The sequence below is a fragment of the Rhea pennata genome, chromosome 9 (assembly GCF_028389875.1).
Source record: "Rhea pennata isolate bPtePen1 chromosome 9, bPtePen1.pri, whole genome shotgun sequence".
Taxonomy (NCBI): Eukaryota; Metazoa; Chordata; class Aves; order Rheiformes; family Rheidae; genus Rhea; species Rhea pennata.
The window spans coordinates 17694920-17709328 of NC_084671.1; the positions used below are offsets into that span (position 1 = coordinate 17694920).

General features: G+C 33.4%; 1 protein-coding gene across 5 annotated transcripts in view; it reads left to right on the forward strand.

The window, feature by feature from the left end:
* The window catches only part of XRN1 (5'-3' exoribonuclease 1), a 44306-nt gene that overhangs the window by 2456 nt on the left and 27441 nt on the right, over positions 1-14409 (forward strand). For all 5 annotated transcript variants that reach the window (XR_009959262.1, XM_062582596.1, XM_062582597.1 and 2 more), the window contains exons 2-16: positions 1725-1957; positions 2985-3082; positions 3459-3568; positions 3656-3766; positions 4016-4098; positions 6493-6580; positions 6681-6849; positions 7810-7877; positions 8867-9001; positions 10386-10443; positions 11218-11323; positions 11607-11696; positions 11821-11977; positions 12333-12452; positions 13470-13639. Coding sequence is in view for 4 of the 5 variants with exons in the window: in XM_062582596.1 (XP_062438580.1) it covers positions 1725-1957; positions 2985-3082; positions 3459-3568; positions 3656-3766; positions 4016-4098; positions 6493-6580; positions 6681-6849; positions 7810-7877; positions 8867-9001; positions 10386-10443; positions 11218-11323; positions 11607-11696; positions 11821-11977; positions 12333-12452; positions 13470-13639 (1796 nt within the window). In the remaining variant the exon portion in view is untranslated. The remainder of the gene's footprint in view (positions 1-1724; positions 1958-2984; positions 3083-3458; positions 3569-3655; positions 3767-4015; positions 4099-6492; positions 6581-6680; positions 6850-7809; positions 7878-8866; positions 9002-10385; positions 10444-11217; positions 11324-11606; positions 11697-11820; positions 11978-12332; positions 12453-13469; positions 13640-14409) is intronic.

The following is a 14409-nucleotide window of genomic DNA, read 5'->3' on the forward strand; positions in this document are numbered from 1 at the left end:
TCCTGAATATATGAAGTTGTCTGATTTTGATACCTTTTTAATGCTTTTGTACAAGAGAGAAAGGAGATGGTTTTTCTTTTAGTATAGGCCACCTGTCTGAGCTATAGTACTTGTAGCTATTTGTAGCTGTCTGTTTGCTGTTACAGAAGAAAATGCCCAGAATAAAAGCAATTGCTATATATACACGTAATTATTTGTATATTGCATCATAACCCTGTTTCTTCAAGTGTCATCTGTTCTCCATATATATGTGGCTTCCATGCAAGCGTGTGACATACTGTTTAGTTTTTAGAGTGCGATTTGTTCAGTGCCTCACTCTCTTCCCATTTGAAAGTGTGGCCCGTCGGAACGTTGTGATGTTCAATTGTGTTGCTTTATTCATGTTACAAGGTATGGCGCTGTGTTGATGAAAACGTATTTCAAAAGCGGTACAAAAATATCACTGAGTGCTTCAATAGTTTGTCTATTGAATTCAACTGTATTGAAGATTATTATGTGAAACAGGAGATTAATTGTTGCTGGTGACTAGATATCTTCCCAGTCTTGCCTCTTTTTTGTCATCTTTTTCATTCCTGGCACTGAAGTAGAGTTAGGTTTCTCTTAAATCTGGATGATAAATACATGTTCGACAGTATGCCTTTAAAAATTATGTAGAGATGTGTCAGCAATAATACCACAGATTATCACAAAATGTGAAGAAAAGCTTTTATCGGTTGTAGTGACAAGAGGATTTTTACAAACATAGTGGTGGATTAAAGAGTAGATTTGTTTGTTGCAAATTGCTCTTGTGCGTGTTTGGTTCTTTTTGGCAGTAAAAAGATAGCCTCTTCTTTTCATACACTTAGCAGTATTTCTACTCTGTATACATCTAACGGTTTTGCTTCCTTGAAAGAAAGAAAATGAAAGAAAGAAAAAGGATCTGTGCACTTATTCGGGTGAGGGGGACAGGAGGACTTCATGGCTGGGAAGGACTTGGGTTGTTAAGTGAAGCCAAGACAAAACTTGAAACAGCAGAGTTGACGGAAAAGTCATTTTGGAAATCAGGAGAAGGTAATTGTTGCATCATTGTGAAGTTTACTGCTTTTGGTGGTAGCTGCCACTTTTCTAGATGCACAAACAACTATTAGAATACAGAGGCATCACGTAGTAGTCATAGTAGGAACTGGTTGACTAAGGGAGAGCCCTAAAGCTTCTTAAGCCAGCTTTGCTGTGAAATAGTGTTGGAAAGTACATTCTCAGTTTTGTTGTTTTTATTGTTCAGAGTGCAGCCATGCAAAAATGAATCAGTGAAACATCTCAGGTTACAAAAAAGTTACTTCTTCCACAAAAATATGTTTTTCTTTATTTTTCAAAATATGTTTTTATTTTTCAAAATATGTTTTTATTTTTCAAAATATGTTTTTCTTTATTTTCTTTATTTTTTATTATACAATGTATAGCATTGTCACAACAAAGGGGATAGAATCTCTGATGTATTGGAAACAATCAGGATGGAATAGGAATCTCCAACTGACTGTTCACTGGGGAAACCATAATACGATACTGCAATTGCAGGCCAACCTGCAGTCAGTCAAGATACTCTTAGCCCATCGTTGTACGGTCAGTCTTGGGGAAGTCTGCCAGCCGCAGTTCATTTTCAGCCTTTATTATTCTCACACATATATTGGGCTGTGATTTGCCTTGTTTCAGCTGTCACAAAACAGGTACTAACCTGGCATTTTTAGATTCCAGAATTTGACAACTTGTACCTGGACATGAACGGTATTATACATCAGTGTTCACATCCCAATGATGATGATGTTCACTTCAGAATCTCAGAAGACAAGATTTTTGCTGATATTTTTCACTATTTGGAGGTACTATTTCGCATTATTAAACCAAGGAAGGTTTTCTTCATGGCAGTTGATGGAGTAGCTCCAAGAGCAAAAATGAATCAGCAGCGTGGGAGACGCTTTAGGTGAGAATATTTGTTCTTGCTTTGTCTTTAAGATAGTAAACATTTTTTAAAAAAAACAAAACCAAACAAACATGGAGTTAAATGTATGTGGTGAAATGTGAAGTAAATTCTGAGTAGTCATGCCAGTGACAGTAGATAGAGTTAAATTAAGGTAACTGCCTATGAAGTGTTGATTCTTAAAATCCTGATTCAAAAAAAAGTTAGTTTGCTCATTAGGTTATTTTTTTCCCTTTGTGTATGAGTTTTGGGAGATTTTTTTTTTTCTGTGAAATTTTCTGTGGAATAAATCTGCAGTGGTGCTCTTAAGGATGTCCTTGGTCGCTTAATACCTTTACCATTCTTTGGCATTTCTGAATGCTATTTCTAAATAGACCTCTTCTGGTCACTGTAACTAAATGTTCTTTGACAGTCATAGAAGGAAGAGAAGTTCCAAAGAAAAAAAAATGAAAGAAGATTGGGAAAAGGACAACAATTATTAAATTGTACAGAGTACAGTAAAACTTTTTAAGACACTGGTGTTTTTTATTTTTCTTGTCTAAAACGTTTTTGTAGAAACATTGGCCAAGAAAGACTGGGATTGTTTTGTTTCTCCATTATTGATGAAGAGAAATTGTTAGATCTGGGTAGTATTCCAAAATCTCTGCTCTGTTTAACATCATTACTAAGTTGTATGCTCTTTATTGGTCTGGAATAGTATTTTCAAATATTCCTATTGTTTCAATGTTCATTTTCTTTCATTATGATCAATCACTGAATGATTTTCTTGATAATCTAAATATTAACAGTATCTGAGTAAGGCAGGTTATCATTATTACTGGGAAAAAAAGGAGCTATTTTTGAGTCTCTCAGTTGCACCAGAGACAGGAAATTTAACACGTAAGAAGAGTTTACCTTCTTCTTCTTCTTTTTCCTCTTTTTTTTTTAACATTCTTCAAAAAAGCAACCATATGTATTTTGTTTGGAAAATTGTACTTATGGTATATTTGAATATTATTTTCCTTCCTCCACCCTACCCACCTTTTTTCAGGTCAGCGAAAGAAGCAGAGGACAAAATAAAAAAGGCATTAGAAAAGGGAGAAACTCTCCCTACAGAAGCCAGATTTGACTCTAACTGTATTACACCAGGTAAAATAATCTGTTAATTAATTCCAAAGCATAGCTATAAAAATAAACATTGTTAATTATTTTCTCATCCAACAGCTTTTCTTTCTTTCTTTCTTTCTTTCTTTTTTTTTTTAATTAGAGGGCAGAACTTATAAAGGTCTCAAGTAAGTTGGGAATGCAGATGCAGGTCTGAATAACTTCTAATAATCTCACTCTAGAAATATTTTAAATCACTATGGAAAAAATGAAACTTCATAAAAAAAACAAACAACTATTCCATTTATCTCTGACAGAAATTATTTCTATTGCTGTTTTCCAGTAACACTTATGTACATAAATGTAGTCTTGAATGACTAGTGAAAGATTTTGTATGTAACTTCTAGATTTCTGTTTTCAGGAACTGAATTCATGGCCAGATTGCACGAACATCTTAAATATTTTGTAAACATGAAGATTTCCACAGACAAATCCTGGCAAGGAGTAACAGTCTACTTATCAGGCCATGAGGTCATTGTGTTCTGTTAATGATTTATTTAAAATAAACTCTTATTTTATAGCAAAATGATTACTGACGCACTTTGTTTCTGTATGCAGACTCCAGGGGAAGGAGAACATAAAATTATGGAGTTCATCAGATCAGAAAAAGCAAAGCCCCATCATGATCCAAACACAAGGCACTGTCTCTATGGTTTAGATGCTGACTTGGTATGTGGAGTTAATACAAACAACAAATGTCTATGAATGTGTTGTTCCTTCAAATGTCTTTGATGTATTGTAAGTTCATAATTCTAAAATGTTATTAAACAAGCATTTTTTTAATTCCTACAAGCTTCTGAATTTGTAAAAAAAAAAAAAAAAAAAAAAAAGAACAAAGCAAAATTTCTTGATATTTCTCATATTTTGAATAACAGTTTTAAAATGACATAAAACCATTCTAATTTCTCTTTGTAACAGATTATGCTGGGATTAACGAGTCATGAAGCACACTTTGCACTCTTAAGAGAAGAAGTCAGATTTGGTGGTAAAAAATCTCAAAGGTGAACTGATTTTAACCATCTTATTCTATATTTGATGTAATAAGGTTCAAAAGATACAGGATCATAAGAACAATTATTTTATTGGTTACATATTTAATTATAAAGTCATAGTTTACTCTTTGTTAGAAAAATATGAATTTAAAGAAACCAACTTGTTACGCGTACATATTAGTTAACACGGGCAAATGTATGTTGTCGGGGCAGCTGGTTACAATCCTTAGAGCTTTGGTGTGTTGTGTTTCTTGTTTCATACTCTGAATGGAGCAGCCCAGGCTGTACTGCCACTTTTCATGATTGTCTCATAAATTTTTTTTAAAACCCTCTGAAGACCTCTCTGAGGTTTTGTGCATGTGAGCAAATTACTAGAATAATTACTAAAAATAAAACGTCTTAAAGTGGCTGGCTGGATGCTGCTGTTCTGGGTTTGCCAATTTGAACTAACCTGTAGGTTATCATCAGTCAGAATAAGGCATTTTATTCCAGAAGTTTGCGTGCACGTGGAGCTATTCTGAAGTAACAGCAATATTTATTTAAAACAGTTACTGTGACTTGTTTACTACTTTGATATATCTTAGGCCTGCTTTTGGTGTACAAAATGGTGGTGGTAAGAGATAAAAAGACAAAAAAACAATCTTTGCTACACAAAGGCTCTGGGATAATGCGGCAATAAATCATATAACTGTTTAGATAAATACATCACTCCTGCTAATACATCAATGATTTTATTGCTAAGGACATATGATAAACATTAGAAATAACTATTAGTTTCACTGTCTTCTAGTCATTTTTCACTAATGCTGCTAAACCCTCAGGTTTTAGCTCAGTTGGTTAGAATGTGGTGCTGCCAATGCCAGTGTCGTGGGTTCAATCCCCATACCGGGCTGTGCTGAGGGCTGGACTAGATGATCTCCAGTGGTCCCTTCCAACCTTACCATGCTATGATTTGATCTGATACACTATGATATATTGTTGATGTTGGCACGTAGCATTAAAACTTAGTTTTAAGAACATTAAAAATTTAATTTTAAAAGAACGTAAGTTACATCAAAGGAAAATGTCCTTTACTGTCTTTTTAGCAAAAGAATATTAAAGACAATCTTTTGATGGGTTAATTGAATAAAATATGAAATGAAAAGGCAAGATCTAGTAGCATTTTTTTTTCCCTCAAGCATTACTTTGTGTATGTCCTGTTTTTATATCTGGAGAAAATTGCTTATTACAGGAATTTACTCTGTAACTTACTAAAAGCCTATCAAATGCAGTTCTCCATTACCTTCTGCCAATATTGTCATTGTCATGAGTATTTTTGGAGAATTTGAGAATATTAAAAATATGTACAAATTGATACCTGTGTCTCTGCAACTTACTGGTTGAGAGAAATTCTTTGTTTTGGATCAGGATTTTCAGGTCTAATGACATGAAAAAGAAGGAGCTAAAGGAAAAGCCTTACAGAATCGGCCTGGATTTTCCAGAATTTTTTAATATTAACATTACATTTAACGTGACTGAATTTGGTTTAATGTTCCACACAGCCAAGTCTAGCTCAGGCTTGGCTTAGTACTCTTCACATAGATATGGTTTTTACACACATTATCTTTAGAGAGCTTTGGACAATGTACAGTGTGTATAGGTGTGTATATACATACTGTTGCTTAGGCTAGCTTGTCCTTGGAGCTGATCTTAGCAAGTTATAATATCTACAAGTTGAAATTATCCTTCCTAATTTAAAATATGTCGAAGTCTTTAGCTTGCTATTCTTAATATCTTTTTGGCTTAAGTACTAGCTAATTTTAGTGAAGAGAATGAAAAAAATAATATATATTGATTCACTTATGCCAGAGACTAATAATAGGTTTGTCATTTTTGCACTGTAATTCCATGTTGTGAAGCCACTAAATTTGGAGCATAGTTTCAAATTGAGCATATTCTTTTTTTAAAGCAGAATTTCAAATGACTGAGAATTTCAATTCATATGTAATTTAGATAGTTTAGACATGAATCTTTGTGCTCTCTGTGTACTCAGACTTGTTCTGCAATATCAGAAAAAGTATGTTAATACTAGTACAAGTTTAGGTGAGGTTGTCCCTTGTTTTGGACAATGGGATAATTACTTAGCAGCTAGTTACAGCAACACAGAACTCAGCCAAGCTGCTGAGTTTTCTCTTGCTATTTTCCATACAGTGTAGTCACATGTGCTGTTTAAAGGATTCTGAGGCAAAATTTTATAGACTCAAAATATTAATCATAAAATAGATGCAAACATTATTTATACATTATGTCTTCTGAAAAAAATATAATCCTAGTATGATTACTTGTTTTTGATAACTTTGAACTTAAATACTCATGTAGAAAGTGTTCATAAATAATTGACTTAATGCTTTGAATAATTTACAGAGCATGTGCGCCAGAAGAAACCACATTTCACTTACTACACTTATCACTAATGAGAGAATATATTGATTATGAATTTTCACCAGTAAAAGTAAGTTCTAATGGAGCTGTGAGAGAAAAATGTGTGAAGGCTTTGTGTGTAAACTTGATCATTAAAATGTCCTTGTGGTGTTTTTCCCCCCCCCCCCCAGGACAAAATTTCTTTTGAATATGATATTGAAAGGATAATAGATGATTGGATCTTAATGGGATTCCTTGTAGGCAATGATTTTATCCCTCATCTACCTCATTTACATATTAATCATGATGCACTGCCGCTGCTTTATAGAACGTATATGGCTATCTTGCCAGAACTTGGAGGTAAGTAAGAAAAAAATTACTAAGGAGAAATACAGCTGTAGAACAGGCTAAGATTGAGTGGAAAGGTTAAGTTCAAGCACCATTTTACTAATATTACAATAATGTTTCAGAATCTGTGCTGAAGTATAGTTTTAATCAAAAGCTAATTTTTTCTTTTCCAGTCTCCATGTCTCCATGACTATTTGCATTTTTAAAAATCCTGTTCTTCACTGCTGGTTTTTTCCAATAATAATGAAACAGAACCAGATAAGGAATGGGAAAGAACAAAAGCATCACTGAGTTTAGCTCTGTTGTCTCATTTCTAATAGGGTCTCTGAAGGATATCAGATTTTGTCATTTACCATAGGATTACTGTGCAACATACCATTGTTAGTAGTAATTAGACTTGAAAACATTTTTTTAGAAAAACCAAGCCTGCTTTTGCTTCTTTTCTAGAGTGGTTCTCACAAAATAAGTATATCTTCATGTACTGTTTGTTCAGTATGCTGGTTGAGAAAGAGAAGGTGAACATGCACACTTGTGCAATATGTAGAAGTGTTGCATTTTCTTTTTCTTAATGGAATCAATTTAGTGCAACGCATGTCATATACTAAGATGTTTTTTAGAGGGCACTGGGAATGTAGTGGATGAAAAATAACAACATATATGTAGTCTCTTGCTTTTATTCAGAGAGGGATCTTGCAGGAGTGTGGAAAACAACATGTAGACTTTTTTTGTTGTTGTTGTTAAAATATTATGAGAGGTTTTGACAGGAACAGTAAGCTCAGTTGTGGAAAGTAGAAACATTAGCACCCCTGAAGTTATATTTATTGATAATTATCACGTTAGAAAATTTAGTGTTGTAATACCTTCTTTAGACAGCTGGCAAGATTGCATTGTAATATTTATAGGGTTTCTAAATTACAATTTTAAACCTCATTTAGATTTTAATTAAAAAAAACCCCTTTATTTTCCCAATAGGTTACATAAATGAAAATGGGCATCTGAACTTAAAACGCTTTGAGAAGTATCTCACAAGATTGTCAGATGTGAGTAACTTGGTAATTGCACTATGTAGAAAGCTGTAATCCCTTTTACATAAACTTGATATAGTGCCTAAAATACATGATGTACATTTTACATATACGTATGTATATCTATATTTCACATATGTATATCTAATGAACTGCTAAATGGCCATGTTTACAGATGGTACCATCAGCTATTTTATCTTGAGATCCAATCAGTTGTCACCTGATCTTATAAGAGGAAAAAAAATGGAGTAATTTGCATTGTATGTTAATCAGCACTGAGTGAGGATTCACAGTAGAGTTATAGTCCTCATTTTCCATTGATTAATGAGTGCCAATACTGAGCAAAGTGTTCTGCAGACAGCATTATTCTTTGTTTCCTCTGCTTGTCTGAATTTTAACCTTTTAATTTCTTGTGGGCATGTGGTTTGTAGATCATGGACTGCAGTATTTTTTGTAAGTTTTTTTATGGAGATTGCTAGTAGAAAGCAGTGAAGTATTAGCATCTCTCAGAGATGGGCAGCAGCATTAATCCATCCTGCAAATGAGAGATGGTGTAGGTCAGTTCATATAGAAATGGAAGTGCCACAGCCATTTTCTAAACTTCAAAGGAGAAAATTCATCTGTTGCCCATTCTTCTAATTGAGAATCTTAAGACAGGGCTCACCTATTAAAGTGCTAAGTATGTTGCACAAGACTATCAGACCCAATATACCTCTATAGTTTGTAGAATCAATAGTGAAGGTTGAAAGGTACTAAATCTTTTTGTTACCTATTGCTACCAAACTGAAGGGAAATAGGCCATTGGTATATGTTATATGTTGCCAAGAAAAAAGACTGATGATGTTAATCTGTTAGATTAGGTGTAGCTCTAGGGCAAAGCATTATTGTACTAGTGGCTCTGGATGTAATCTAATGCACTTACAAAAAAAAATGTTGTTAATTTAACAGTCTAAATTCAGTTGTCCCTCAAGTATTTCTAAATTAACTTTAATCTTTCTGTGCAGTTTGATCGTGAACACTTCAGCGAAGTCTTTGTAGATTTAAAGTGGTTTGAAAGTAAAGTAGGCAATAAATACCTCAACGAGGCAGCTGGTATTGCAGCAGAAGAAGCCAGAAACAATAAACAAAAGAAACATAAGGTTAGTGTTTTACATGCTTAGTTCTGAAAATAAGAATGTTATTTCTAGCAAATCAATGATTTGTCTGCTCCAGTAATTTAAATTTCATAAAAATTGAATAGCATAAGTCTCAATTTGGGCTTTTTTTGGATCAGAAAAGTAATAGAACGTAACGTTTGAGGAATTGCCTCTATGCATTCCTGGTCATGGTCATTCCTTGAGTTAACCCTGAGACCTTGGTTAACTCAAGGTCAAGCTCTCTCTCTTTCTCTTTCTTTTTCTTTTCTTTTTTTTTTTTTTAATTTTGTAAATCCAGAACTTGGCCCTTTTTTGACAACTCACTTGGACCTCAACAGCCACAAAGCTTACTTCTTTGTGTATTGTAGTTAAACTTGCTGAGCTTTAAAATTTTACTTCTCAATGAAGAGCTTGCTGGAAGTTTCTTAAATATCTCAGTTACACTGATTGATCATTTGTACACATTGATGAATCCTTAGTCTTGGTATTGGCCAAGTCCTTGGCAATAAATAGATAAACAGCAATTTGATCAGTGTTAGCTACATCAGATCTATTTATCAAAGTTGCAATTGGCAAATGGACAACAACATCTTTCTTAGAGAAATCCTTTCTCTGATTTTTATCTTTGCTCTACTGTCTTTGTTGTTGTTGTTTTTTCCTGTTGCATATTGGTGGTTCTTCAATATATGCCTTGCAGAGGTTGTATTTTTCATTGATAGAGATTGTAGCATTAGCAGTAGGAAATTCTTTCAAGTTTAAGCTGCCATTACATATCATTGTCCTGTTCTTTAGTGCAGTTTGAGATCTGTACGAGCAAGACGTTAGCTCTTCCTATGTAAGATGTGCTCTGTTTTGTTTTCTTATTTACCACAAAAGTTTGGAGTAGCTGTATAGTATTAGCTAGCCATCTTGACTGCTTCTTTGAATGGCAGTGACAGTCAGGAACTTGCAAATCTCAGGTACAGGGGAAGAGGGCCTATTTAATGTCTGTGTTTATTAGCTACTCAGAGTGCTGTACACAAAAGTGTGTAGCATAAATTGAAGTGAATATTTTGCCTGTATGAGTCTGTAAAACATTCCTTCTGCCCTTATTTCTCACAAAAGTGATTTGAACTTTGTTAAAATTTGGTGATTTAAAAAAACTAAAACCCAAAGGTGGTCAGGGTTTTATTTGAGACTTCTCTTTCATCTGATGTGTATGGATGGAATCATTTTTTTAAGGCAATTGCAAGGGAAGGAAATGTAGTTTTGTAGGAGATAATATTAAATAAAATCAGACATATACATCTTGATTGCAGTCTTTTCAGTTGCAGATTATATGGTTATGAGTTAGGTATGTGCATATTTATCCTGTATTTTTACTTCATCTCAAATATTCATTTAATAGGCTCAGGAAAATTCTATGTGTTTGGCTGCTTTAGAAAAAAATGAAGTGACATCTAAAAGTAAGTCCAAATTATTCCATATGCATTTAACAGAAACTTTTTAATTTATATATAGATTTGGAAGATCTATAAGTATTTCAGATCAGAGACAGACTTAATCTAAATGAAATGGTTGGGTAGCCAGCTTTTGGGAAATTAAAGTGCACATCACTGGTTTCTGGTAAGAATGTGTAGGGCTAAAGCCTTTGAAGTGCTTCTTATTTGCCCAGTATTTCCCTGACTAAATTAAAGGAGTGAATGAGTAAATCTTAAGCAATGTTTTGGGGTTTTTTTAATTATTTGCCTAGGCATTTTGCTATATGAATTGGGATAAGTGAAAAGATTTACTGATTTAGAGTTTTGTGTGGTTGTAGTGTTGTTGATTGTATTTTGAAGCACACTGCACTTATAAGAAATATGTTTTGCTCATATAGTGAAGTGTGATGTCACAGATGTATAAATATTGTTCAGTGATACAAGACAATATTGTTAAAAAATAATTTTTAATTCTGAATGTTTTAAAATTATTTTCTGACAATTTATGTTCTCTTCTCTGTTTTTATAAATAGGCTACAGGACGCGTTGCATATCTTTACTTAAAACAAAAAAAATTCCAAACTTTCTGCAGTTAAAGTTTCAGTTTGATTGTTTTATGTTACTTTCTGTACAAGGAAAGAACAAGTACTTCAACTGAACTGAGAAATAAAGTTAAAGCATCAAATAAAACTGAATATCTTGAAACTATTATAATAAAGAAGTTAATGCTAAGCCAATTTTTCATGGCTTCTTTTCCAGATGTGGTGGAAGATGAACCAGAAGATGATGATCTTTTTGAAACTGAGTTTAGGCAATACAAGAGAACTTACTACATGACTAAGATGGGTATAGAAGTAGTTTCTGAGTAAGTCTATGGTGAATTATTTTTTTTTAGAACACCAAAGACAAGTCTTTCCGTATGTGTAACACAAATGAAAATATTCATCCATGTTGAAGGCAGACGAGAAGAGAAGTACTGTAGCTGTGATGCTTCTGGCTGGTGAAAGAAGAGATACAAGTCAGGTTTTTGTGACAAGTGTTTAAGGACCAGAGAGAGAAAGAGTCCATTAATATTGAATGGTCTGGAAATTTTTGTATGCTGTTGAAAATAAGAAAAACTAATACTAATCCTCTCTTTTTTGTTTAAGTGACTTCTTGGCTGATCAAGCTGAATGTTATGTCCAGGCAATACAATGGATTTTGCACTACTATTACCATGGAGTTCAGTCATGGAGCTGGTAAGAAAAGTGCATGTTTCACATTGTATGTTGGGAACATGTAATATAGTTCTGCTTATTTCTGATCTGTAAATGCTGCAGTATTGTGATTAACTCAAATAATTCAGCAGTTTTTCTTCTCTAGGTATTATCCTTACCATTATGCACCTTATCTGTCAGATATTCGCAACATCAGTGAACTCAAAATCAAATTTGAGCTTGGAAAACCTTTCATGCCATTTGAACAGCTTCTTGCTGTACTTCCAGCAGCTAGCAAAGATTTATTACCTAAATGTTACCAGGTAGGGTGGAACTTAAAGTGTTCGTCAGCCATTTTCTATTTTTATTATTTGCTTTATTTTGAAGTAATTCCTTTTTGATATTTTTACATGTCCTCTTAGTTATATTCTACCTGTAAATTTAGATGTATGATTAAATAGTTCTACTTCCTACTGTCCTTCATACATTGTAAAGTAAGTTAATAAATACAAAATTTTGAACTCCCTAAGTAATTCTTGAACAGAACAGTTAAACAACAGCTGTTTATTTCCTTTTCAGGCTTGAGCTGGCTTTAGTATCAAACTTGCTTTATCTCTTTCTGAAATGAGTGTTAAATTGTCTGTGAAATTGTTTGATTCCTCTATTGTGTTTTCCTAGCATTTGATGATTAGTCAAGATTCTCCTATTATAGAATATTATCCACCAGATTTTAAAACTGACCTAAACGGAAAACAGCAAGAGTGGGAAGCTGTAGTATTAATCCCATTTATTGATGAGGTGAGTTTTTTTTTTTTAACATTTACTATCTATAAAAACTTGCAAGCAAATCTCCTAGCAAACTTCTTATTTTATCTACAGTTAGAATTGCAGTTAGGTGGAAGTTTCAATTAACACTTGATAAAAACCATGGAAAAATACAAATGTTTGTTGCCTGGAAACTAAAGGCTAGATTAAGTTAGTGCAAGCAAACTTAACTTTAATTGGGAAAAGTTCTGAGTAAGGAATATGGGCTTTCTTTTTGTTCTTGGTTTTAATCAGATAATACTTTCAGACTTTTTGAGAAAAAAAAATCTCATTCTAAAAAACATACACAGGTATAATGCTTGTAAGTGGGAAAAAAAAAAGAAAAGAAACAAAAAACTTTTAAAAATCTCCTTACAGAAAATCATCTCTTCACATGAGCAGAAGACCTCAAGTGCAAATTGTACTATAAAATGTTCAAAACAGTAATAAAATAAACCAATTCTCCTTTTGCATATAGGATGACAATTACCATACATTTTTATCAAACTAAATTTAAGTGCATCAAAGAGAGTGGATGAAAATAAAAGTGCAGATTTGATATTAGGATATATATAGGTGGTGGTGTTTGCCTGTTGATTGTTTCTGTTGTTCACAGTGAAATGTTGATGGGATTTAGACTCCTCAGAAAAGAGGAGAGTTATTTGAATGACTAGTATGTACTTGAGGCTTTTTCCATTGTTATTTTGCAGAATAGAAGAGAATTTTATGGTTGCCTCTAACATGTTTTTAATATTTCTTTGTACGTTAAATGTAAAAGGCAAAATATGACTAGCACTTCAAAAACATATTTTCAGAATTGTAATCTTTATCCTCCAAAGCTATTCCATTGTAATTGTCTAGTTTTTCAGGTGGTAGGACATGGGGAAGGGGAGGCTGCGCTTAGACAATGGCATTAACCAGAAAAGTGCAGGTATCCACCTTCCTAGGACAGAAGTTTTTGTGCACTTTTTTGTTGCCAGTTTCACCTATGTTAATTTCTCTTAAATTTAGAAACGACTGCTGCAGGCCATGGAATCATGTAATAAGTGCCTGAAGGAAGAAGAGAGACGAAGAAATACTCACAGTGCTTGCTTAATGTACTGGTATGAAAAAGATACAGATTTCAAGTACATGTCACCGTGGCCAGAAAAATTCCCTGCGATAGAAAGATGTCATTCCAGGTAATACTGTTATAACTGTTTTAGAATAGAGTAAAAATAATTAGAATACCTTCAATGGCCTTTTTTAGCCAAAGCTTTTATATGCAAATATATACACCAGAATATTTTGACATTACGTTGAGTATCATTTATTGTGAACAGCAGAGTAAAATTAGTTGTCTCATTTCTTCAAACTTCACTTTGCAAAGCAGATGAACTGAAGTTATGTCAGCAAGAGCACTTGAGAGAGTTGTTAAACTTGGTAGCACATGGAGGGTGAAAGACTAGTATAAATAGCCAAAGATAGTAATGATTCATCAACAATCTAATTCCAGACCATTTGTAAACGATTGTCAATATTTGGATCACTATCCAGTACAGAGAACATAACGGTTTTGTTCATTTTCCTCTCACTGAAAATAGCCAGCTCTGTTTAGCACTAACTGAGGTGTCAAGACTAAATAGAAATAAAATGTTAATACTAACCAAACTTAGACAAAATAGTGGAGGAATGGTTATTGCAGGAATACACTTGTTGAAGAATGAATAGCTATAAAGGTGAATCATTCCGTGTGTAATCATTGCTACTTTAGAATTTGAATATAACAATGAAAATTAAAATAGCAAAATTGTGCCATACTTAAACTTAAGCTTTGCGTTATTTGTAAGAAATAGTAAAAATAGCATGGTGCAAGATTTTACACAAATGGCTCAAGTTAATTGCCACCTTTTAGAAAAAACAAAGGGTATGCTAGTCTGTTAAAGTCCAAAAGTGCTTTCTAGAGCCAAAG